Raw genomic sequence first — 27,721 nt, forward strand, 5'->3', positions numbered from 1 at the left:
AGCGACTCCATGGACTGCAGTATGATTAGGACCACCTCAAGTTCTTTAGCGTGCACCTAAACCAATGCTTAGGGTCATTTTTGCCTTTCCCCCTCATAAAAATGCTGCCCCCATGCAGCTCCCGTGATCTCGCGATCTTGCGCTCAGGAACGCAATGGCATACCCACTAAGCCACCAAGGCGGGTAAAACGTAAGTTGAAGCAACAAAAAGCCCTCACGTCGCATAGAAAGAACTAACCACGTGGAAAATATTTTCATTTCTTTGGCTAATACCGTAATCTCTGAATACCATCACTTGTCTCCATACTGCAGCCATGTTACCCGTATGTCACTGGAAACTATTGTTTGGGGCACGAATGCAATGAATGTGCACAGTTAGTGAACTGAATAAATGGTCTGAGCGGTAGGCCAAACTATCAACGGGCGCGAGAATAAAATGTGGGCTACTTAGTGTTTCATAGTTCCTGCCTACCTAAATGCCTCACGTTGCTGCATTACTAGAGTTCTGCTCCTATCCTGATAACATACTAGGAGGTTTCAGGATCAGAAACGCAATGCGAGTGGGCTGGTTGTGTCGAAGGGCAAGTGTAAATGGAAAGAGCGCTCGAATGAACCGAGTCGGCGAGCAGCAGCATAGCGGTCTCGAGAATGGGGGTTAGTGCGGCGACAACCAGGTGAACCGGTCCTCGCGGCGCGCCACTTTCTCCTCCTCCTCGGGGAGGAGAAAAAAAACGGAGCAGCTGCGTCGCGGTAGTCGCCCTACGGAGACCGTCGATAACTGCGACTGAACGACGATGATCAGCCCTGTCGTGGTCTTCGTGGCCCTCGCGTCACTCGCCGGTGAGTGGTCACTCTATGTTAAGAGCATAGATAGTTTTCACGAGACGTCATCGCGGTAGCCATGTTCGGGTACCCGCACATCGAGAAGTGGCATAGACTGGAAACGAAACAGCGCTATAACACGACAGGTGCGACTTGTGCCGAGCCATAAATTGGTCACAGTGATAACCCGGGAGAAACGTTCACTGTGAACAAAGTGAAACGATGTACGCGTGATGATAAAGGGAACTGACGTCATCGCTGCCGGCATGTTTGGGTACTAGCTTTAAGAGAAGCGGTGTGCGCGACATCACATGAAAACTGTCTGCAATCCGCGTTTGTAAAATCAATCAATCAAGCAATATTTATTTCTCCATGAAGATCTTCAAGGTCTTCGCGGCTAAAACCTGCTCTAGGCAGCTTGAGTGTGTCCCTGAGAACCCTAATAGTGACAGCAGGCGACGTTCCCTGTACAATTACAAAGCCAAGAAAACGTACAGAAAAACATGTCGTAATTACAATGGCTGTTGGTACTTGTTGACACGAAAAATTTACCATACGAACCAAACGAAATATTTAACATACTATAAATAAGCTCATAGTTTTAATGTATGACGTCTAAATGGACAAAAATATATGTAATTAGACATTCTAATCACTCACTCTCTTCCTGTTACAAGCCCATTTAAATTACTCGGAGTACCAACCGTCTATGAACTACTCACATGTAACGCTCCTTCTGTAAGGGAAAACTGCGCACTAACCAAGGGTGACTAAGAGCCTTAGAGAACAGTTACCTTAATAGAGGCTCATCTATGCGTGAAGCGCCTCGCCGAGCCCAATTCTAGCGCAATCGCGGTTGGATAAAAATGTTCGCTTTGTTCTCGCCCGAAATTGAGGCGCTGGCACTGGCATCACTCATAGATGAGCAACTAAGGAAGTGACAGTTGCGCTACTTCCGTGTTCAGTTTCCTTTTTCTTCTTCATTGTGTGACCGTGGCGGGAATTATCTACGCTGTAAAAATTAACGGCACTATATTTCCTTTTTAGTAGTTTCAGACAACAGTTGCGAGCTGCTAGACCGCAGCACGCGATTTGGCGCGCGGCAATTTTTGTATTTCGCAGGCTTCTTTTTTAGTCATGCAAAAAAAAAATGTCTTTTGCGGCAAGCACCTATTGAACGCGAAAAATCGAATCGGCAATTCTTCAAGAAGGTCTACATTTTTTTTCCTTTAACATCTTTGTTCACAGCAAAATGTTTATCGAAGATGACCAATTATTAAGAACTCATTGTGTAATTAGTCTAAATACTGCGTCCAAGCCACGGCAGACAACATTACCTTATTTTCTGTTCGGCCACATGGCATATTGTTTGAAGCTTAGCAAAAGTTGTCGCCTCCCCCCCCCCCCTCGTAAAACCCGTCCAATATATATCCTCAGATATTTCTGCCGATAGTGAAACCAACCTAAGAAAACCTGGACAGCAACGCCAAACCAGGGAAAATAGGCAAGGAAAGCGTCGCTGCGATACACAGGCTAAAAAAACATATTCGTAGCATAAACAGTTTGCTGCTGGTTTGCAGGGATGTCACGAATCCTTCGACAACAAAATGGTCAAGTTTAATGAGCGATAGTTTTAGAAGTAGGAGTTCTTTAAGGGTTTCATCAAGGGCTCTTCGCAAGTAGTTGACCGAGATATCTACGGCAATACAAGAGCTATTCTGCAATATGAGCTATCTATTTGAGCGTCACAGGAAACACCAATATGCAAGCCATGTTGATTTACATAATAAAGAGGACACGTTTGAAATTTATCTACCTGGGAGTGGATGACATGCTTCCTTACCGCTGAACAGACACTGATGGAGGAGGTAGGACTAACCCTTTAGATGAAGAGGTGGAAGCTTTCTAGGGATTGTAATCACTTTGCCCACCTTTTATTTCTTGGGCAACGTGCCAGATTAACTATCCGGCTGCACTATATGGGGTGCTTTTATTAACCGCTAACGAAATCTTTTTAATTGACCCGTCGCATGTATCACAATTTTACTTCTGCTATATTAGTCTCAGAGGTGAACTTTATTTGCCCTAGAAAGCAAAGTGAAGACATGAATATTTATCCAAGCTTCAAGAATTAACTTTATAAACTAATTACCTTACGTCACATATGGGGGGATTATGGTAGCTCAGACACGGGAAAACTATAGCTCGTTTAAGTAATCCCCTCCACTTTGTGCAGAAGGGCTCCTTGCGAAGAGGAGTTTCGCTGGTGACACGCGCCATGACACCGTCTCCTTTATACATATTCAGTGAGCGCCACCGCTAAGCAAAACACAGTGCATGTTTAAGCTAAAGCTGACGAAATGCAAAAAAATGTGCATCTAGTCAATGCAAAACAAAACAAAAAGGAAAAAAATAACTGAGAGAACTAGATGGCCGCTGAAACATGCAGACAAAGATGCCTGAGAAATACGACGATGTAACAGTGGCGACGTCTGGGACGGGCTCAGTTGCGTGCGTGACATCAAAGTTTGACTGCAATAAACAACTTCACCGCGAGGCACATGCCGCATCTGCGGACTATCATTAACATTTTTAGAAGCAATAAAGTTTTTATAGTACTATATATATTGTAGCAGAACGTCTGTGTTGTGTATCGGGTATAGGGGCCGGCGTTTTCTTGACTGCAACCTGATTGCAGTAGTACTTTAAAGGAATACTAAAGGCAACTGCTAAGTCGACGTGAAGTATTTAAATACCATTCTAGAAACCTCGTAGCGCTTGTCTCATGCAAAGACAATACTTGTATTACAAGGACATTGCAACTGAAGGGTTACCTTTATCGCAATTCGAATCTCCCGCCACCCATTCGGGGAGTGGTGACGTTGCATGCGCCATGACTGCCCTTTACTGCCGTCCTTGTGCAAAACGGTGCCCGGCAGACAGCGCTACAGTTTTCTGCGCAATACGAAAATGCGTGACCATAGAGAAACCGAGCAAAGACGGAGCGGTGGATTCGCCGTTGCAGCTGTTTTTGGTCAAGTGGCTTGGACGTTTCGAGCAACGTGCGGCATCACATCTTATTTTATTTATTTTCAACTATTGTGTTTTACGTACCAAGAGCACTTTCTGATTATGAGGCACGCCGTCGTAGGCAACTCCGAAAATTTCGACCACTCTGGGGTTCTTTAATGTTCACCTAAATATAATTGCGTGTTTTCCGCATTTCGCCCCCATCGAAATTCGGCCGCCGTGGCTGGGATTCGGGCCGGCGACCTCGCACTTAGCAGCTCAACATAATGGCAAATAAGAAACATATGTCGCTATGCGACGTCACATGGACGTGGAATGCTCTTTTACTTATAGTTTGTGCGAGTTTCCCGAGCCACTAAAACCGGTGCAGCACTACGTGAAAATGAAACTACTGAAATATCGAAGCGCGGACGGTGCCGAGATGAGCAAAAACGAAACGTTTCGACCACCCGTGTTGTTATCGATGGTTACGTCAATGAGGTCTTTCTTCTAATATATATATATATATATATATATATATATATATATATATATATATATATATATATATATATTTATTTATATAGCACCGACAAACTAGCGATTTATTTGAACTCTTACTGCAATCGAATTATTTTTTTAAAGCGAGTGGTTAACTACCAGTGACAGAATTTAAACGAGCAGTGCCTTCGCATCGGGCAAGTATTTGATTATCGTGGGGGAGTCTCTAATGGTGTCGAGCATTTACCTCCATTTCTCCATTACTAAAGCTCTGTTCGCGATAATAATGACGTTTTAGTGATTCTCAAGTCATAATCTATCACTTTTTGCTGGACTTAGGATTTGGCTTGAGTGTCCCTCTAAGAATGACACGAGTAAAAATAAAATTATAGCAGTGTAACACCACTCGCTCAGCAGCACCGCCAGTGTCATGAATATGCTACACGGTGGCTAAAGCGGCCATAGTAAATTTTTATCTGTGCAAAACGCGCGGACCGCATGACGGCGGACGAATGAGTTTGACATGATGGCAAGCCCACTGAAAAGGGATGCCCTCCTGTTTAGCCTATTAGTGCGTCGGTATGGCGTCATCGTTGACTAGATAATGCTGAAAAATCTAAGGCGATCGAGTGTGGCCGGCAGCTGTGCGGTAGCGATCAACACCAAGTAGTGCGCCCTTGGATCTGGCTGGCTGAGGGCAGCTGCAGCCGCATGCGGTTGGCGGCCCGCGAGCATTCTTCGGCTGCACAAGGCAGACCAAGGAAGGACGCCCGCCTCAATCGGCATTCAACTCACGCGCGACAGCTTCCTTGTGATGGTGCGATGTACGGCCGCGCGCCACGCGCTGGAACGCGATGCCGAATCTAGTTGCCACTTTTAAAAGGCATCTCCGGCTAGTTTTCATGCGTATGCATTTTAGGGCTACCTTCCTCAGAACTCGGTCCGTCCATCCGTCGGTCTGCCTCCAAAGCGTGACACGATACATAGGTATACTTGGGGTCCTATAGGAGTATATAAGAGATTGCCTTATGAATACGCATTACTGGTGAAATTTATGATTATGACCGTATGTAGCCTGTACTGAACAGCCGCTGAGGTTAATTAGTGTTAATAACAGGTTAATAAGAATAATTAAGATGACTTTAATTAAGGCAAGATAAGACTATTTAGGATTAAGGAAGCGCAACGTAGCGTAATAAGGTATGATTACGTGCTCAATAAGACTATTGGTAATGTATCACTACGAGGCTAATGCAGTTATTTAGGCTGGATTGAATATTCTGAGAAAGAGTAGTTCGGGTACATTAATCAGGCATAAACAAGTATTATTATGGGCAATTAAGAATACTTAAGCCTAACTGTGATCGATTATCGTTAAATTGATTAATGCTAATCACGATTAGTTAGGTTAATTAGGATGACTTAAGCCTAATTATGATTTATTACGATGGAATTAGTAAGCCTAAAGTGGATTCTGTATAAGTAATTAAGGTTAATCTCCTGGTTAAATTTATGGTTTAGCAGAGGCGTTTGATGGGAGCTTTATATGTCCAGCGACGACACTTCTCCGAGCAAACGTGAGTGAAAGGTGGCAGAATTAGGGTAAGCCAGCGACATTGTCATCCAAGGTTGAAAACTTGCCGCTGTTTTTTAATAAGCGGTGTATTAAATAGCAGAAATATTTGCAACCTGCGAAGTAGTGCACGTGACGGAATTAATTAAGCACAATGACAATCATTTGGTGGTACATAAGTATAGCGAGGTTAATTAAAATAGAGTAAAATTCATTATCATTCTGAATAGTAAATAATGTTACAGAAAATATTTGCGACTAATTAGGTTTATGAACAAGCTAATTGCAAAACGTCATTGCAATACTTGATAAACATTGCATCATCTTAGACACAGCGAGTCGTGGTGTGCGTAGCCAGGCAACTTGATCAGTAATTTGTTGTATGTAAACAACATGACGACTGGAAATAGTGATCTAACCATCGCGGAACTAGAAGCAGAACACAGAAAGAAGCGATAACGAGAAGCGCTGGCATTTAGGCGGTATTTAGCAGAAAGAAGCTTAAACATATTGCCTGTCGCAAAGTAGATGTTTAGTGAAGCGTTGTCTTCTAGTGAGACCGTGATATGGATTTTCAGTGTAAGCAAGGTCCACTTCTTTGAGTAATCCTACTAAATGAATACATATAGGATCTACGCCACAGGAGATATTTCACGTTCTGCTACTTGCGAAAAAATGCACCGGTACATTAAATAATTCCTGCCTTAGCGATGTTGAATCATTGGTATTTGAACAACAGACACATATAGATTGCGCACATTAGTTTCTGCAGCGGCCTTCCTGCTACATGTCTCTTAATGGCAATAAAGTGGACTTCATGAACACCCTGCTTTGTTTAGACTGGCCTTGTAAATGATTCTCGTTTATTATGTTGTGGCAGATAAGTTTTAGTTTTTGAGCACCAATACTTAGAGCTTAGGGACAGCGGTTGCGCAGAGGTAGAGCATCCGCCTCGCGTGCAAGAGGACCATGGTTCGAATGCCGGTGCAGCGCGATTTACCAGTGCAATAAAGAAAAAAAGCGTGTTGATAAAATTGCATAAACAGGCCTGGAGTGTGGCCTGATCCCGGTGATCAGAACCGGTAACGCACTCCCTCACCAGAGCAGGATTGGCCACCCGGGTGCAGTACATGGCCACAACCTCCTGTATAAATACAACAATCAGACCCCGGCCCTCAGTCAACAGCAGCGGCGAAGCAACTGGCCACGGTGGCGGTCAAACCTGTCACGCCGCAGATGGTGCTAAGAATCCCTAGGTCCTGACAAGGCGCCATTGGAATCTGAACCTGGCGACGTTTAACGCTAGAACGTTATCCAGTTAGACGAGTTTAGCAGTGCTAGTGGAGCAATTAGAGGGCAGTAAATTGGATATTATAGGGCTCAATGCAGTTAGGAGGACAAAAGAAGCATATACAGTGCTAAAAAGCGGGCACGTCCTCTGCTACCGGGGCTTAGCGGAGAGACGAGAACTATGAATCGGATTGCTGAGTACTAAGGATATCGCTGGTAACATACAGGAACCCCATAGCATTACGAGAGGATGGCAGGTCTTGTCCTGAAGCTTGATAAAAGGTACAAATTAAAGGTCGTACAGGTCTACGCCCCTACATCCAGTCATGAGGACCAAGAAGTCGAAAGCTTCTATGAAGACGTGGAATCAGCGATCGGTAAAGTCAAAACAAAATACACTATACTGATGGGCGACTTCAATGCCAAGGTAGGCAAGAAGCAGGCTGGAGACAAGTCAGTGGGGGAATATGGCATAGGCTCTAGGAATAGCAGGGGAGAGTTATCAGTAGAGTTTGCAGAACAGAAAAATATGTGGATAACGAATACCTTCTTTCGCAAGCGGGATAGCTGAAAGTAGACGTGGAAGAGCCCGAATGGCGAGACTAGAAATGAAATAAGCTTTATACTCTGCGCTAACCCTGGCATCATAGAAGATGTGGACGTGCTCGGCATGGTGCGCTGCAGTTACCATACGATGGTAAAAACTCGAATTAGCGTAGACTTGAGGAGGGAACGGAAGGAACTGGTACATAAGAAGCTGATCAGTGAGTTAGTGGCAAGAGGGAAAATAGAGGAATTCCGGATCAAGCTGCAGAACAGGTATTTGGCTTTAACTCAGGAAGAGGACCTTAGTGGTGAAACAGTGAACGACAATCTTATGGGCATCATAACGGTGGGTGCAATAGAAGTCGGCAGTAACTCCGTTAGACAGGATAGAAATAAGCTATCGCAGGAGACGAAAGACCTGATCACGAAATGCCAATGTATGAAATCCTCTAACCCTACAGCTAGAATAGAAATAGCAAAACTTACCAAGTTAATCAACAAGCGTAAGGCAGCTGACATGAGGAACTATAACATGGATAGAATTGAACGCGCTCTCAGGAACCGAGGAAGCCTAAAAGCAGTGAAGAAGAAACTAGGAATAGGCAAGAATCAGATGTATGCCCTAAAAAAGGAAGCCGGCAATAGTATTACTTGTATGGATGAGATAGTTCAAGTGGCTGAGGAGTTGTGAGAGATTTGCACAGTACCAGTGGCACCCACAACGATAATGGAAGAGAGAAAAGTCTAGAGGAATTTGAAATCGCACAAGTAACGCTGGAAGAAGTAAAAAAAAAAGCCTTGGGAGCTATTCAAAGGGGGAAGGCAGCTGGGGAGGATCAGGTAACAGCAGATTTCGTGAAGGATGGTGGGCAAATTTTTTAGAAAAACTGGCCACCCTGTATACGCAGTGCCTCATGACCTTGGATATGACCGGATCTTGGAAGAACACTAACAAAATCCTAATCCATGAGAAAGGGGATGCCAAGACTTGAAAACTTACAGACCGATCCGCGAACGGTCCGTTGCATACAAAGTATTTACTCAGGTAATCGCAAATAGAATCAGAAACACCTTAGACTTCTGTCAACCAAAGGACCAGGCAGGATTTCGTAAAGGCTACACAACAATAGACCATATTCACACTATAAATCAGGTGATAGAGAAATGTGCGGAATATAACGAACCCTTATATAGAGCTTCCATTGATTACGACAAAGCACTTGATTCAGTCGAAACCTCAGCACTCATGGATGCATTACGGAATCAGGGTGTAGACGCGCCGTATATAAAATACTGAAAGATATGTATAGCTGCTCCCCATCCACCGTAGTCCTCCATAAAGAAAGCAACAAAATCCCAATAATTGAAGGGCGTCAGGCAGGGAGATACGATCTCTCCAACGCTATTCACAGCGTGTTTACACGAGGTATTATTAGATCTGGATTGGGAAGGATTGGGGATAAGAGTTAATTGAGAATACCTTAGTAACTTGCGATTCACTGTTGATATTGCTTTGTTTGGTAACTCAGGGGACCAATTGCAATGCATGCTCACTGACCTTGAGAGGTAAAGCAGAAGGGTGGGTCTAAAAATCAATCTGCAGAAAACTAAAGTAAAGTTTAACAGTCTCGGAAGAGAGCAGCAGTTTACGATAGGTAGCGAGGCACTAGAAGTGGTGAGGGAGTACATCTACTTAGGGGAGGCAGTGACCGCGGATCCGGATCATGAGGCTGAAATAATTAGAATAAGAATGGAATGGGGTGCGTTTGGCAGGCGTAATCAGATCATGAACAGCAGGTTGCCAGTATACCTCAAGAGAGAAGTGTATAACAGCTTTGTCTTACCAGTACTCACGTAAGGGGCAGAAACCTGGAGACTAACGAAAAGGGTTCCACTTAAATTGTGGACGACGCAGCGAACTATGGAAAGAAGATTGAGAGGTGTAACGTTAAAGGGACACTAAAGGGAAAAATAATTTCTTCTGCATCAGTAAATTACCGTTCTACCACACCAAAAACACTACTCTTACAATGATAAAACGTTTGGTAAGCCAGAAAAAGCACAAGAGCGAAATACGGGTGGCGACGCCTGCTTAGGTTCCCTCACCTGGGGGCTGTGGCGGCTTGGATTTGGATGGCATCTTCTTGGGCCTACTGAATATATATAGCGGTACAGATTGACTACATTGTGTTCTAAAGTTACCAAATATTAAACATGGCAAGTTTCGGGAACCTTTATTCAGCCAACGCGGCCCAAACGCGAAAACATGCTTTGGAGTCCCTGACGTCACCCTAACGTACCGGCGCTGCGGTTTCGGCGCGAAATGCAAATACTGATACTTGGACCTTCTTTTTCTCATCTCATAACCAATTTATTTTTTTAATGGCTGCCTGCAGGGTTCTCAAACAATGTTTCATTAGTCTAAATTGATTTATTGTTTCGCTATAGTGCTCCTTTAAAGGATAAGAAAAGAGGAGATTGGTTGAGGGAGCAAACGCGAGTTGATGACATCTTAGTTGAAATCAAGAAAAACAAATGGGGGGGCATGGGCAGGACATGTAATGAGGAGGGAAGATAACCGATGGTCATTAATGGTTACGGACTGGATTCCAAGGGAACGGAAGCGTAACAGGGGGTGGCAGAAAGTTAGGTGGGCGGATGAGATTATGAAGTTTGCAGGGATAACATGGCCTCAATTAGTACATGACCGGGGTAGTTGGAGAAGTATGGGAGAGGCCTTTGCCCTGTAGTGGGCTGATTATGAAGATGGTATGATGATGACTTAGAGCTTAGGGCTTCGTACTAATTGGTGGGGATAGTGTGCAAAAAATTCTCCTTAGATGTTGTCTGCTTCTTGAAATACTCTAAGAAAGTATGGTGATGTTCGCGAAGCTGTGTAAGTGCTGGTATATAGGATTTTTGTAAACTCGATAAGGACAGCAGAAGCCTTTTCTTTAGTTTGCAAGCGAACGTTTACTCTAAAGAAAGTATCATGGGCACGTGATAATACACCAGGAAAACAGTGCTTTTAAAGCAGGGCCCTTTGGCTCTAAATAAAGGGACGTTGCATACATGGAAATCGATAGACTAAAAAAGAATAAGCAAAAGCAAACTGGTACCTAGTGGGCTAGATATAATTTTATAAACCCCTGAATAGCAGCGGCTGCCTTCTCCTCGAACCACTGCTTATCATATATACCAATATCGCTAAATTTGTTTTCTCTGGTGGTTCTTTAGAATATAAACGCTATAGCACGACTATAAGGGCTATTTAAATGCTATAGAATGTGCCTTGTCGGTGTCAGAAACAGAAAGCACTAGCATGAGACCACAGTTACTGCAAATGGTGATTTCGGATTGATGTGTGTCGTTATTTTCCCGTAACTTCATACAGTCGTTATACTGAATAGTCTTACAGTTGGCTGATGCAGCAGCGTAGGAACATGCGCGAGCGATGTTAACCCGACATGATTAACCGAGGATGACTACAGCGCTTCTTAAACGCAACTTATGGTTTGGGGGCTCGGCAAGTTTACTTGGTGGTGAAATCACAACCGCTCAACGATTGGCGCCGCGCCGTCGATCCCGTGTAACGCCGCCGTTTTCAAGCTATGTCATCGCAATAAAATAGTGGCTTGCACAAGTTGGGAATGTTTCCTCTTATCATAAAGCAGTGTACATGAAAACTAGAATGAATGGATAAAAAGACAAATGCCGCCAAGGCTGAGTCGCAAGCTGTAAAGTTTAGTGACACACTTACACATATATGGTCAAGCACCAACGTAAGGTACGCACGATACGAGTACAGGCATCCGTCTGATTTAGTTACCACCATGAAAATGTCTTCGACAGAAAGGTCGTTTCTAGCTCGTGCATGCCGATTGAAGTTCACTTAACACAGATGTCATTTTCTTTCCGTGTGTGTTGTTCTTGGACCTCTTCTTGGGAAGTCTTATATTAACGTATAGATACTGCCTAAAAAAATCACACGATCGACAGTCGAAGGCTAAATTGGTGCAAGCTGCAATTTTACACACGCTCACTGTGCCCTTAGCCGCACGTCGATACAACGTCGTATTACATGAAACCTTCAACCCTTTATTATTGGCACATAAGAATACTCAGAAAAGCGCATATTTCCAATCTAAATGTGCAGATCACATCGAGAATACGCGTAAGCAATGAAAAGAAAACTGTTTTGAGCATCCATTCTAAGCCGCAGGGCGAAAATCAAAGGCAGAAAACTGGTAGTTCTTATCATGCCAACTAAGCCTTCGTTTGAAATTTGTACTCACATCCCTAAGTGTATACGAAGCAGAGGTTAATCTTTCATCTTATTTAAATCATGCGAATAACACCACTGCAGTCGAATAGCTTGCATCGGTCTGTCTCTTCCTACCATGCTTTAAAATGAAAGCCAGTCGCATACCAAGCTTCTTACCTCCTTTTATTGCGATATAAATTATATGGCCACTCCAGGCGCATTCCTGCGGCCGGCGCCGCTGTGACGTTGATGTTGCGTACAAAGCCCGAGGGCAAACACGCCCTTGCCGCGCGCCTTATGCTGTATGAGTGAAAATGTGAGAGGGTAGCCAACGTTCGTGGCTCAACCTCGCCCACGCGCAACGGAGGAAGGCGGGGAGGGTGCGTGTCGTCTTTCAACCAACGTTGCGAGGCACCGGGAGAGGGGGGAGGGAAGGAGCTGTGCGAGAATGAGTAGCGCGGGGGGAAAACGAGGTTCCGCTGCAAAAAATACGTTTTCGTGTGCGTTGCAGCTGAGGAAGCTTTCTTCCATTATCACGACCTGTGAACCCGTTGATCACCACTCACACAAACTTGAATGAATAATTTCCCTCCTTTCTTTAAACTAACACAGCGCGCTTAAGGAAAAAAAAGATGAGTATTGAGTCATGATTTCTCCACATTTGGACGCGACGGCTTATACGTAATAATTGCCCTAGAGAGGAGTTTTTTTTTTACTTTACAACCTGGGCACCTAAAGCCAGAATACCTTCAGGTTGAAATTTTTTTTTCTCTTCGGAATATCATAACTCGTAACTGAAGGGAGTAAAAGCATATGCGTTAGCACTGTTTAGACGAGATTCAGAAAATGTACTTAGGAAATCAATTTGCGCGAGTAGTCATTCTATAAATTACGCGTGTTGTTTTATTTGCACGACACCACAAAATGAAATATAAAGTGTGAAATAACTTACTTTTTTGATTTAGTAAACTTCTAGAATAAAGCAATACCAAGTAACTTTAGAGTTTACCTTTGTATCACAAATAATTGGAATCTATGTAGCAAACGCTGCTACTCTTGTTCCCTCATGCAGACAGCTGCACACACGAAGCTGTTTCTTAAGACGTCAGGCTAGACATCCTCGCCTCTTGGAACGAATTGGAACACACCCCTACGGGAAGCCAAGCAGCATCAAGTTGTCGTACCGTGCTGGTAGGCGCTTATGCGACACGATCGGAAAAAAAGCAGAAAGTGACGGTCGTGCTTGGTGGCATAAAAAAAAATCGACTCGCGACACGCCCCGAGATCTTAGGCGCACAGGCCGCTGACCCAGATGTCGCCGCTCACTCCTTGAGAGCGAGGCCTCGCGAATAAGTATGTCCCGCCACCCTTTCTTTCTCCGGGCAAGGACATGGCTCGAGGCCAGCGGCACGCCAGTAATGCCGCGCTCAACAACCCTCGGAATTGAGCACGCCCCTTGTTACCGCATCGAGGTCGAGGGTTCGATACCGTCGGCGCCGGCTGCCTTGTGGTGCGGGCAGAATGCAAAAGTTATTGTGTTCTCCTCATTCGATGGGCTTAAAACAATGCCAACTGGTGAAAATATACCCCACTTTAGCGAAACTTCGGAGCCGTGTGGCCGCCGTTTGCAGACTGTTTCGCCTTCTTATCAGCTTTCCGCTGAAGCTTGATTCAACACCCGCTAGAATCCACTGATATATTTGTCTAAACGAGCAGCTAACAATTATTTATAGATGATCTAGTGACTCGAACATAGGAAAAATGAAATCTGTAATGCCTGCAAAAAGTATTTTCACTATTTGCTTGCATCGTATTCCGCGAATACAGTAGTGAAAGTTGTCTAGAGTGCGATAAAGGTAGGCTAAATGCGTTTTTTTTTTTTGGAATAAATGAGAAGTGAACATTATCAAGCCCAAATTGGTAACAAATGAACAAAGTATGCGTTTCCGCGCATATGGAACCGTCAGTGCCTGCTTTGCGCGCCTGAGAACGTGCTTGCAGAAAACGTGGTGCTGTTGGCAAATAACGGCAGTCTGATGACGTGCTTGTGTTTCACGTTATATTCTTGCGGATTAGAGAAACGCTCGAATCCGTGGTGCTCCGTCCGGCAACAGGCACTGTCCATTATGGAAGTAATGAACTCTCATTACCATTAGGCAGTTTGCAAGCAGCTAGGCTACGCTTACCTCTGCAGACTTGGGTTTTCAAGAGTCCCATTTATCACTGCCTGCACGAGTCGTAAGAGTGTACAGCGTCTTTTAGTAGATACATTCTGAAGTGCCTCGAATAGAACAAACGCAAAAATTAGTGACTTTGCACCGGTTAACATTGATTACAAAGGCACGTATCTTAATATGCGTGTAAGTTGAAATAAACAAAGGTTGAACTAATCTACTTGTTAGCCGAAAGTCATAGTCTATTTATCCTAACATAAAGCCTTAACTTGAAATCCAATTCAACCCATTGAAGAAAGCGGACGCGTCTTTCGGCAGTGTAATAAATTTCCGGGAATGAGGCGTACGCAACAGGCACTAAGTTGTCGGAGAGCGCGATTGTATTACCCTTAGCAGACAAGGTCACCGTGCACGAACAGCACTTGATTAACCCGGACGCTAAGACGCAGAATAGACTTGAACTCTTATATTACTGAATTACGTTTCTACAACACCTAAAGGACCTGTCTTGCTCGCTTAAGACCCTTTGGATGCTGAGGATAATTTACCGGCACAGAGAAAAGACTAGAGGAGACGGCAAATTTCATATAGGAAGACACGACACACGAAATTAGGGACCTCATACTGACGTAGTGGATCTGGGGTTTTAGTGTGAAATTACTGACATCGTACTTCATTTCCTTAAATACTAATCAATGTGAAATTAAAGAACACCAAGTATTGAAAGAAGGCTTTGCGAGTCTGATAAAGTTATTTTGTCATGTGTTCATTTATTACTCCTGCCTGAAGCATTCACGTGAGCATGTCAACTGGTATGAACATAAAAAATTCAGCGCCTGTGTAGCGGAAATGCGGGATGAATGCGTCAGTATGGCGGGGTACCTCTTTGATGTCCTGAATCCGTGATTTGAACCGCATTTTTCGCATTGGCAAGTGTTGTAAAGCAGATCACTCGACACGCACTTTTTTTTTTTTGGAGAGTGAAGTGCAACTCATCTCAGTCCCGAGCACAGCGCAGCCAGATAAAATATATATAGGGTGTTCCAGCTAATTTTAGCCAGAGTTAAAAAAAACCATGCAAATGCCACGTAGCTGCACAGAACCAAGATGATGTTGTTTGCCGTCGCTTGTAGATGCTCAAATTATTTTTATTGCACCTAATTAGACAATTCGTCTTAGATAATTAATCAGCTTCTCAAATATTATATTAGATAAAAAGTGTCGATGAAAAACTTGTAGAGAAACATAAAAGACTTCCGATACAGCTTTCTGTGGCTCAATACGTGCTACATAACAGTGTTTTTTTCTGAGAGCGAAAGAATCCCGGAAATTCACGTAAAGGGCCTCGAGCGGCCAGTCGCGCGGAAATTTTGCGTGCATTTGCGGCTCCTTGGGCCATGCATTGTGTGCACGTTAAACAACGCCAGGTCGTCAGAGTAATGAGTTCCACTACGGCTTGCTGCCTAATGAGATTATTCTTTACCACGTAATGATACAGAGTTAAAGTTGAATAATTTTGAGTCTTCTTCTACGTCTTGCTAGCACGCATCGCTTAGACAGAAACTAACTCCGTTTGTGTGACCCTAATACTGTTGCTGTACTGTGAGCGTTAAAGTGTGTGGGTGGGCGGGTGTGTGTGTGTGTGTGTGTGTGTGAAAAAAGAGGAGGGGTCTTTCTGTGACAACAAGAAAGCCGCGACAGAGTCTAACAAATTGCTAACGATGCAGGCGCTGTGCCATTTGTGGTGGAACCGCGGCACTGCCCTGACCCGGGTCTGTTGGCCTGGCCGCACCCGACAGATTGCGACCGCTACACCCGCTGTGAGAATGGCACCGTCACTGAGGAGGTCTGCCCAAACGGGCTCCTGTTTGACCCCAATGGCGGCATTTACGACTTCTGCAACTACAACTGGCGCATAGACTGCGGCGAACGCCTCAACAAGCGTACGTATTCTAATCGTCTGGGCTGCACATTCCAAAATTGCTAGTGTCAGCTTAATAATCGAGTTTGGCTAAAGGTTGTTTTACATCAACATCCATCCAACTATATGTCTTGCCCACACTTGGAAACAATCACAAATTTTCATTTATATCGGATCCCGGCCACGGCGGCCGCATTTCGATGGGGGCGAAATGCGAAAACACCCGTGAGCTTATATTTAGGTGCACGTTAAAGAACCCCAGGTGGTCAAAATTTCCGGAGTCCTCCACTACGGCGTGCCTCATAATCAGAAAGTGGTTTTGGCACGTAAAACCCCAAATATTATTATTATTATTATTAAATTTTCATTTATGTTTCAGTGTACAAAACTGTGCAATTGCCTTCAACAAGATGTTGCGAGTATACCTGTACAACACTTATTTCATTTTTCCACTGAACGGGCATGCGCTGCAGCTACAACAGCATCCTGTATGCCTGCAATGATTCCTTAGGGCGCTTTTTTAGCTTAACATTAACTTGTACGTAGACATTCGCTAAATATTTGTATACACTAGTTCCATGTTCGCCTAATGTGTCCGCTAAGCTTGCTAGAATGTTCTCTCTGCTTTTCTTAATATTACTTTTTGCTATTGTGGATTAGCTCATTTTATATAGATTTCTGATGTTTACAACACGACTCCAAGCCACAAAACTTATTTATTTTATTTATTTATTTATTTATTTATCATACCCTCAGGACCAGGGGCGTTATAGCGGGGAGTGGTACATAAGAAATTGTGGAACATAGTAAACAAAACGCAGAGATCAATATGAACAAAACACAATGCTAGAATATAAGATGTTTCTTTCTGTACAGTGTCAGCTGCTCAGTCACAAAAAAGAAGTTCCTGGTTTTACAATGTTAGCTAAAGTTTCACGAAAAACTGAAAAGGCAGATATCAGTAGAATTTACGATATCAATGGGATGGTGGTTTTAATCTATACATGTGCGAGAGAAAAGAAACTGCGAGAAATGCTTTGTGTGGCATGGATAGGTCCCCACTTCATGACATTGATCAACACGCTCTGATACATAATGGAGTCTTGTAAAGAATGGCGTGTGCAGTGTAGGATGATGATAAATCATATGAAAGAGTGCTAGACGTGCAATGTTACATCAAGCAGACAGCAAGAAAGACAAAGATTGTTTCATGGAAGAAATTCTCGCAGTTCCATTATAATTAGAAATCATAACTCAAGGTGAGTTGTCCAGGAGAAGTTCTAAGGCTGTTTTCAGGTTATCTTGGCCAGGATCCCATAGAGAAGTAGCGTATTCTAATTTAGGATGTAACAGAGTCTTATAGAGTAGGTATTTTAGGTTATGAGGTGAGCTAGCGAAGTCACGGCGCAAGTAGCCTAACATAGGTTAGCGTTGGTGATAACGTATTCCGTGTAAATTGACCATGACACGTTTGTAGTTACATGAACACCTAAATACTTGTAAGAGTTAACGCTTTTTAAAGTAACGCTGATTAGGTGGTAAGTGGCATGTTGGCAAAAACCACAGGATACATGTAGTATTTTACATTTGTTAATATTTAGTTCCATTAAACACGAGTTACACTAGTTAGATATTGCGTCAAGGGCGAGTTGCATCCTGCTTACGTTGATTTCATTGGTTATTTCGGGAAAAATAACACAGTCATCAGCGAACAAGCGTACGTTAGAAGACAGTGTAGCAGGAAGGTCATTAACGTAAATGAGAAACAGGAGAGTGGTAAGAATTGGACCTTGGGGTACAGCAGAATGCACATTGGTGAAAGAAGGACTAAAACCAGTAGCTGTAACAAACTGATTGCGGTTTGTTAGAAAGACCATGATCCACATGACAAAGTTAGGATATAGATTTAGTTTGGTTGATTTGTACAAGAGAAGTCTGTGGCAAACCTTGTTAAACGCTTAACGAAATCTAAGAATATACAGTGGGCAAAAGAAGAACGATCCAAAATTTGATATAGCTCGTGAGTGAGTGAAGCCAGCTGTGTTTCAAATGAGAAAGTTTTGCCAAAGCCGTGTTGAGCTGGGGTGAAAAAATGAATTACACTCGAGGAATTTAACAAGGTTAAAAAAATCAAATGTTCAAACAGTTTACAACACGTACTAGTCAACAAAATGGGATGGTAGTTATTTGGTGAATTATTTTTTACCTGACTTACGTAGGGGAATCACCTTCCCGATCATTCATTCTTTAGGTAAAGTTAACGTATCTAGGTACGGCTGAAAAATTTTGTAAGAATGAGTGAACTAAAAACATTAGTACTTTTCAGGAATTTTGTGTTAATTGAGTCAAAGCCTGCACAATATTTAATGCCGAGAGAATTAATTTGCTTTAGGACAACAGACATTTAAACAATAATTGGAGGCATTTGTATATACTCATAATCACGTGTGACAGGTAGAAAACTTTTACACTTGGTGGGAAAGTTTTTGAGAAAGGAATCGTTTAAAAGAGTAGCACATTGCTCGTGAGGAAGACGGAAAACCGAAGAGTCGTTCAAGGCGATGTGGTCCATTTCCACGTTATTTATAATTAATGGAAGAGTGATAGACAAATGTTTATGCCTTGCAGCGTTTAATGCAGTCATGTTATATCAAATGCTAATTTTTAAGTAGCCCACCTCGATTCGGGGGTGAGCCTTTAGCCAAGCGAAAAAAAAACGTTTATTTCGGTTGGCAAGCGGGTCGATATGGGCACTATACCAGGGCGCTTCTGGATTTATACCAATTTTGTGAGTCGGTATATACTTGTTGGTTATATCGTTTACTTTAGCAACGGACAAGTTAAAGTTCGTTCGGACTGAACAGTTGTCAAAATCAGTTAGGCGGTCGTCTAGATATGAAGTTAATCCTCTGCTAATTGCGTCGAAGTCGGCCTTTTCGCATTCGTGTGTGATGTTCCGTTTTTATAGGTTTTGGGAGTAGTTTAGCTGAAAGTAAAATGAAGAAGACAATGATCACTTATGCTAGGTAAGTGTGTGATTGAACATATCAGGTAAGGATGAGAATTTATAATTAAGTCTAAGGTATTTGCTACATTAGCAGATGATCGCATAGGATCGATAACAGGTTGTGAAAGCGATAACACACAACATGCGTCTAAAAACTCCTGAGCAGTTTTATTTATGGGGATCTACCTGTATATGCCTAGGTGTATTACTTTTGTGAAGACAATATGAAACCTTTTTGTTTTGTTCTGGTTCCTATTCAAATAGTCCCATATGCCCCGTATGTTCTCTATCCGTCATTGCATCAGTATCCTGAATGAAAACCTTTCCATTCCTATATAAATACATATGATCCTATAGGAACTGCCCTAATTGTCAGGACAAATTTCATGCAAAAAATTGTGAGTGCAGAATTTTTCATCCATGCAAATCTTATGCCAACATCTTCTAAAAAATATGACAGCAGAAATGCCTACTGCATTTTTACTGGTCTTGTCGAAAAATATTGTGAAAATTATTGTGTATCATTGATTAGTGAAAATTACAAGAAACTACACTTACACACATGTGCAAAAACTGCAGGAATTTAACTGCGCGTTGTGGGCACCAAAGGGCGTTTGTGGGGATGACGAGCTATCCTGTCATTAAGAGTTAAAGATTTAAGAACCAAGCAAATGAACGCCGTCTTTCTCTGTTTACAGCCGGTCCCATTCCTTCTCCTGACTGTCCATGGCAGTTTGGAATCTTCCCCAGTGGCAGTTGCTTGCAGTACTTCAAATGCGAGTTCGGGCTTGCCAACTTGACCAACTGTGAACCGGGACTGGCGTATGACGACGTCACTCACTCCTGCAACTGGCCAGACCTAGTCGATGGATGTGACTCTGAAGGTTCGATCATTTTTCGTATCGTTCCTCTTCGCCGACTCAAGACAGAGCTGGCGCAAGGAAATGTCCCACTGTTCCGTGTTTCGCACCAAATTTGAAAGGCAACTGCAAAACTTTTTGAAGACAATGCAAAAATGTTTCCGTTATGAAGACAACGCAGTGTACCAGGTGATTATTATTCCGCAGGTAGTAGCATGGAACAAATAATTTATTATATGAAGCTCGCTTTTATTTCTTGATGTTATCCTTGCCTAGGCTGTCAGCGATGCCATGATGAGCGGGCGTGGCGGGGGCGACGACTTCGTTTTCACATTTACCCCCAGTGCATAGCGACGTGACATACGAGGCACATACGAGAAATCCAGACAGAAATCCAGCTTGTGCATGTATACTACAGCTTGTGCATGTGATAAATGAACAACATACACACAACAATGTCGAAAGCACATGTGGTTTTATGAAAGTAGATATGAAAATAGAACTTTGAGAAATTCATTATCTAACAGCTGCAGCTAATAAGCGATTTCTATTTATACATTGCTTCAAATAAGAAATTTTTTAGATGTTTATTCTACATTTATATTTTTACACCTTATCTACGCATTCTGATGTATAGACAGCGTGCAACAAGATGACGGCGGGGCCCTGGTAGCACGTTGTAAATCGCCGTGGTTGCTTAGTGGCTTTGATGTTGAGCACGAGGGTGCGGGATCAAATCCGGGCCACGGCGGCCGCATTTCGACGTTGCAGAAATACAACAACAACCGTGTACTTAAATTTAGGCGCACATGAAAGCACCCCAGGTGGTTAAATTTAATTCATAGTCGCCCATTAAGGCGTGCCTCATAATCAGATTGTGGTTTTAGCACGTAAAACTCATAATTCATTTTTAAGCGAGCTGTAAATAAGGATAATGTCAATAACATTTTTAGTGTACTTCGCGAACTTCCCGGGTTCTTTCTTTCTTTCTTTCTTTCTTTCTTTCTTTCTTTCTTTCTTTCTTTCTTTCTTTCTTTCTTTCTTTCTTTCTTTCTTTCTTTCTTTCTTTCTTTCTATCTATCTATCTATCTATCTATCTATCTATTTTTCTGTCTATATGTCTGTCTGTCTGTCTGTCTGTCTGTCTGTCTGTCTGTCTGTCTGTCTGTCTGTCTGTCTGTCTGTCTGTCTGTCTGTCTGTCTGTCTGTCTGTCTGTCTGTTTGTCTGTCTGTCTATGTCTGGCTCTAACTGTTTTTCTTCTAACGTGAGTCAGGGTAGTCCATGGTTGAATGGGCAGTGAGTCGGGCCGCTGTGCGGGGAAACAAGGTTAAAAATGCACGGTCTGGCAAACTTGGGCCGTTGATCATGCGGCATTGTGTACCTATAGCCCCTCTTAAGCTAACCTCTTTGATGACGACATTGGTCACAGGTGTCGCGGGATTGGGTATGTGGAATGAGTATGTAATGCTCTTCGTTGAATATCTTGCACTAATTGAATCGCTTTCGAGATGTACCCAAATATTAACATACATATGTACCAACAAGTTTCATTTACAGTCCACGTGATGCGTTCCACCTAAGGCGAAATCAGGGCATACAGCTGTGGACTTCTCAAGAACCACTTGATAAGAATATCAGTAGGGGGAATGCAGCGATAGGAAGTATTTGTCATTGAGTTGATTCTTGAATAAGTAGAAAAGATGTACCACACTCACTGGAGGAATCAGCTAGGGAAGATTAAGCTACGGCAACATAGATGTTCCATGGGTGCTGTCCGAAACCGTACATGCCTGACGAGTTTGCGGCCCACCCAATTGCTTCCACCGCATGTAGCGAGCAATAGCACAACCTTTGCTATATGTATTTGTTACCGAGAGAGGACTCTTTCTGGGGCGTGGATCCGAGCACCATCTATTCAGAACTGGTCGCTTTTCTTCGCAAAAGAGCTTAAGAAAGTCAACAGCGGCTATACTTAGTTACCACGGAGCCCATGCATGACAGCGTTAGATAACAGTATGCAGGTGTTTTTGCATGCTCAATAAGGCAATGCTAGACAAAAATAATTAGAAACAAGTTCCATATGCTTTACACAGTGCTGTGACGCTGTTTAGCGTGTCTGCTGCATATACATGGAGGATTTGAATTCTTGTGACTTCGCTGCATGAATTACCAGTGGAAGTTTAGCGATCCCTCTGCTGTCTCCTACTCCCTCCTACTAAGTCTTTGTTTTCATGTCTTGGTAATATGTAACCTCAATAACTATTTTCTCGATGCATGCTTGATGTGTTGCCACAAGTCCTAAATCCCGGTGCTATTAGTGCGCACCCGATATGTGTATAAAGCAAGTCAACTTGCTCGTGCTGAAAGAATTGGTCGCCACAGGAGAAACAAAAATTACAGTTAGTTGTCTTTCGAATGGATCTGCAAGAATTGTTGTTTCTTGCCTGGGCGCCGTCGTTCTGCCGACATTCTTACTCTGTTTACCTTAGAACTTCATATGCAAATCTCGTGTACCACACAACTGCACAAAATTTAACTGATCTTTATTTCAATGAATTGCGGCACATACCCAAGCGTACGTTCCACATGACACAAGTTGGAGTAGAAAAGGTTTATTGATGAGGGGCACATACCGAGTTAAACAAGTTTGCACCAAAAGGGTTCATTGAAATGAGGAACAGCGAGTGAGACTTGCGCAGTGACCCAAGGTAGCATGAATTGATGAGCTGCACATACACAGTGTTACGTATCCAGTTGCCCAAGTTGTTCAACCAGTGGGCTTTGAAATTTCTTTTGTCATCGCAGCAGCGCTACAATTTAAACCATGGACTACTCAGGGGCCAAATTTGGTAGGAAAACAATTAGGGACCGTGTACCTAGGAAAAATGCGAGTCCTAAGAGTACTAAGCCGTGATCAATTATTCAAGTTACAGCTTTTGTGTTTCTCCAGCCACGCAAGTGGAGAGCGTGTTGAGGGAGCCTTCTGATTTGCGAGAGTGAATTGATGCAGCGATCGTGGGATTCCGCTGCCCGGACAAAGTGACGGGCCCTGGTGCGAAGTTCTACCCGTATCCACGCTATCCTCATCCGGCCGACTGCACGCGACTCATCACCTGTGTTAACGACAAGCCACGCCTCATCAGCTGCGGATACGGCCAGGCCTTTAGTCAATACAGCTACACTTGTGAAGACGCCGCCAACGTACCCGACTGGTATGTTCTTCTTTTGTGTGTGTGCTGCAATCACTGTCCATTTTTTTTCAAGCTAAGCTGGGACTTGACTCGCCATGGTGGCTTATTGGCTATGGTGTTGGGCTGGTAAGCACGAGGTCACGGAATCGAATCCCTGCCCCACTTTGACGGGGGCGAAAAGTGAAAACACTCGTGTACTTAGATTTAGGTGCACGTTGAAGAACCCCAGCGGGTTCATATTTTCGTTGCGCCCCACTGCGACGTGCCTCATAATCATATCATGGTTTCGCACGTAAAACTCAATAATGTTTCTTTTTAATTTAAAGTCAGCCTTCGAAGTTGCGAAAGGTTTCCTTTGGCTAAAGGTATGTGTGAAGTCCTCCTTCAACTTTCTTTTACCGTTAAGTTATACGGATTTAGCAGGTGTATTATGGAAATACGTCTGACGTATCTAGTTTGTCATGGCGTGTCTCAGTTTAAGGTACGTATAGCGTAAGCATGCCGAGCCGTGCAAAATTTGGAGGACTCTTAAGCTCCGCCTTCAAGAGTGGAACGCGATAGATTTCAAAAATATCTTGCTGCTTGTTACGCTTCCCGCCAACCGCAGCTTTCCTGCGGTTGCGCGGAGGCGAGGGCGATGGTGTTGTTTCAAGGAACCGAGCCGGCCGCGCCGCTAGGGAAAAGCGTTTGTGTTTGAGTTCTTGCGTAAGAGAATTATGTTTTCTGGTATATTCAAATTAAACTCCAACGGTATCCCTTCCGTTGGTTGTGTTTCGTTTCTACTGTACGGTTTTTATGACGTATTTTACTTTGAGGAGCTCAATTAGTTCAGTGAGGCGTCTGTGCCACGCAGACGGCCTGTGTGGTGGTGGCTCAACAATGACTTTTCGCCAAGCCGCACCCGACGGCGACATCGCAGTATTTGCGACACGCTTCCCTCGTGTCAACGCGCATTTGGTGCGTTTAGCGGCGCATCGTGTCTGAGTGGGCATACATCGGCGTGGCCATCACTGCAGCGACAACTACCGCTTGTGCTCCCACGGCCTGAATACACGTCTTATCACGAAGAAAAACGCATACCATTGAGTGCCCCTCGGCGTAATGTGTAGCCGCATTTCGCAATCACCACGATGTCTATGTCTGAACTGCAATCCACAAATTAACAGAAATGTTAACTAACTGAAGCAGAGAACACATTCTACCAGCGCAAGACTAAATTTCTACATTACTTTATTTGAACTCACTGTCGCGTAGAAACCTGAACAATTCTCCGAACAGTGAACTCCGCTGACCGCTCGTCAAGTCACTTTCAGCTTTTGTTCGCTGACTGGCGCGAGTGACACTTGTACCATTTATTTTATCGCTCAAAGCAGCTATTAATTTTTGTGAAGCTGCTTTAACCATGCGGCTGCGCAAATAACTAATAAAAACTCAACCATTGATCGTGTGAGTTACAGCATCGTACGCTACGTCATGATATTACATACGCTTAAGAGCCTTTTCGGCCGCGCATTTCAATACACACTCATGTTTTGATGATGATTCGTCTACCGAAATTAGCGAATGGTATACAGGACGGTTAGGGTGAAATGTACTTTTCATTCCTTTCCCGATAACTCTTTGTATTGATTTAGCGTTTTTTTAACACTGTTTTGGAAGCATGTGATAATTACAAACATTTTTAACTCTCACATTTTTTAGCGCTCATATATCTGTTTTCTCTTGTCATTTGTTCAATGACGCCCCCCTTACTCAATGCTCCCCTTGGGGCCTGTAAGGTACTTTGAAATAAAATGTTATTGTTAACTCACTTCAGTGCCGACGAAACTGAGGGCTAGCTTTTCTAGTGAAACAAATTAAAGGCTATAGCCGATCCTACGTAAAGCGCACTATAATTGGTATTCTGAAACGCCGAAAGCAACAAAGAATATGCTACAGAAGCGTGAACTGTTCGAATTACAGTAACGAAACTATAGCAGAAACCAATGGAGAAACCATCGTTTTGATAGCCTTGGGGAAAAATCTCCAATTCCTGTGCGTTTTGTTCTTGGGTTGGATAGCAAATTACTAAATATTTTTATTGTTATAAATATTATTTCTACAGTCAAAAAAAATTTACTGGCGCTGTGAGGTTCCTCATATATTTATCAATAGGCAGGCTGTAGATGGAGACAATAACGCATTCTGCTCCGGTGGACTTAATGTCACTTACAGACACAACCGTGCGAGAAATTATGCGCCGAAACGGCGATGCGTGGGACCAGCCAGGTGGATTGGAATGATAGGCCTACGCGAGGTCTGTGCACGAGGAGAGTTCACATTTACTTGTGCTGTAGTAAGTACGAGACGAACGAAATACAGGTCCGTATCGGACAATCGACTGTCCAGAAAAAAGCTTGTTGAGCCATGCTCGAGACTACTACCACGCGCAGGAGTACCATCGTGTTCAAACTAGATGTTCCGAAGGTGTGCAGGTGGAACGTTGCAACAGATTTCGTTCACAGGGACCTTGAGGATGTTGTTGAGGTAGCATTGCATTGTTAGTGTGTTATCAAAACGATGGGTCCGATTATGTCGCCATCAAAAATACCACGCCACACATTAGACAACCGCTGATAATGGTGTCGTCTTTATGCAAGCTAGTGGATTCAGTTTTTTAACATGGATAACTGGTCACTGATGTGAAACGATAAAACGCGCGAGTCTGTAAAATACTGATACTTAAATAGAAGACGTGCCTGACTACGAGATCAGATATTGATGACCAAAGAATATACTTGCTTGTGTTGTTGGGCTTCAATGTTGCTTACATCCCTTTGGAACAAGTTCACCTAATATATATAAGTTCCCCTGATGGGCAGTTTTGGCCCTGTAGGCTTCTTTACGATCACTAAAGGGTGACCATGCGCGAAGTTTATTCACAGGATACGTCTCTAACATAAAATGTGAACAGTTGAATTACAGATAATAAGAGACGTAATAAAAAAAACACACCATATGAAATTGAACATTCAGGGCTGCAGTGACCTTTGGATAATCTAGGGTCTTTAATAGCGCGAAATCGTAATAAACGAGTTGAGGCTCTCCTTGGTGCAGTTCCAGTTATTGTGTGCGTCTTGTTAGATAAAGCTGGGCAAAGTAGTATTCAAGGAAATGTTATTGGCCATTTTCACAACATCACAGAGTGCATTTTGGATTTTCTCTAATTCGAAAGAACGCGATCTCCTGTTTATGTAAAGGTCAGCCGTACATTTCAAATTATTTATAGCTGTATGTATCCTTAGCGTACAACTGGGGTGGTTTGTAAATTTTAGGCGTTTTTGGCGGTATCGCTGTCAGGCAGCAAAGAAACTCCGTCCCAATATGGTTAAAAATACCTGCGCCATCAGCACTGCATTTAGCGAAGGGGAATTGTTCACGTGACTAACAAAAAGTGAAAACGAACCATAAAACAGAGAGGTTATTGGGTTGTAAAGATACATTGTCGTTCACAATGACCGATCCATGAACACCTGGTCAAGCAAGGGACTTGGGTTATTCTTAATGTGGCATAGGGCTTGTGGGCAATTTGTGAAAATTGCTTTTCGAGAATAATTTGAAACATTACATTTACCTAAAGAATAGATTCGAGACTGCTTGTCAGAAGTTTCGTGTTAATTTGTGCAACATTAAAATATTGTATTTCTCACTTGTATTATGTACATCTTTGTGTTGCACATGATTGCTTACGTTAATAAATCATCCGTAGATGAACATAAGATACCTTTCGTAACAGTTGAACATCGGCATGCAGAACCAGGGTTCTGTTCTACATCCCCACACAATATTCCTGTGGAATATAAAAACATGCCGAAATGGTCTTACAATATTGTCAAGCGTACGGCAGTACATTAGAGAACAGACAGTCGTTAAGGACAGAATAATTATCATAAGTAACGTGCAAAGGGTAAGAAACTGGTTTTCTTAGACATGGTCAGCCGTGTTTCCGCATGCTCACAAGAGCGATGTCAGGACAGAGTCGAACAAGCCATGTATCGGCCCTGTTTATTGTCACCACAACTTTGCATTCTAGTTTTGCAAAAGTAACAACGTTATTGAGAGCACACACATTTCATTACTTTTTACATCAGTACCTAAGAATCATATGAGAACTCAATACTAAGGTACTTTGGTTCTAACAACTGGTGTTTGTTCTTCTTTTACAGCCCTCATGTCCGCTTTCAGAAGAAGTGAAGACGTTCCTGCAAAAGAACAACTTCCACCGTGATACAACGGGTGCCTCGTTAAAAGAAGGAGCGCAGAAGGATGACATCGTCCATTTCTTTCTGTGTAAAATGCGGCAGTGTTCCTGATTTGAGCACGAACAGCTTTCCCGATTAGAGTCAATAGGTACCAGAGTTAACGATAGATCGCACTAAAGTTCATTCGTTTCCCTTTGATACTCAGTTAATTTACAACGAGCTTAATCTGATATAATGATTAGAACAATTGGTTAGGAAGTTTATTTTGCTATTTCAATATTACCGCACCTAACTGCCAATAAAAGAAATGTGTTGACCACA

The 27,721-nt window shown here is 43.1% G+C and overlaps 1 protein-coding gene across 1 annotated transcript; it reads left to right on the forward strand.

Moving 5' to 3' along the window:
• Positions 1–697: 697 nt before the first annotated feature.
• On the forward strand, positions 698–27,721 carry LOC142586889 (protein obstructor-E-like). The gene is made up of 5 exons (XM_075697767.1): positions 698–840; positions 15,907–16,122; positions 19,806–19,991; positions 22,979–23,180; positions 27,365–27,721. The coding sequence occupies exons 1-5, from the start codon at positions 795–797 to the stop codon at positions 27,390–27,392; spliced, it is 678 nt and encodes a 225-aa protein (XP_075553882.1). The 5' UTR covers positions 698–794; the 3' UTR covers positions 27,393–27,721.

Source organism: Dermacentor variabilis, chromosome 7, assembly GCF_050947875.1.
Source record: "Dermacentor variabilis isolate Ectoservices chromosome 7, ASM5094787v1, whole genome shotgun sequence".
Lineage (NCBI taxonomy): Eukaryota > Metazoa > Arthropoda > Arachnida > Ixodida > Ixodidae > Dermacentor > Dermacentor variabilis.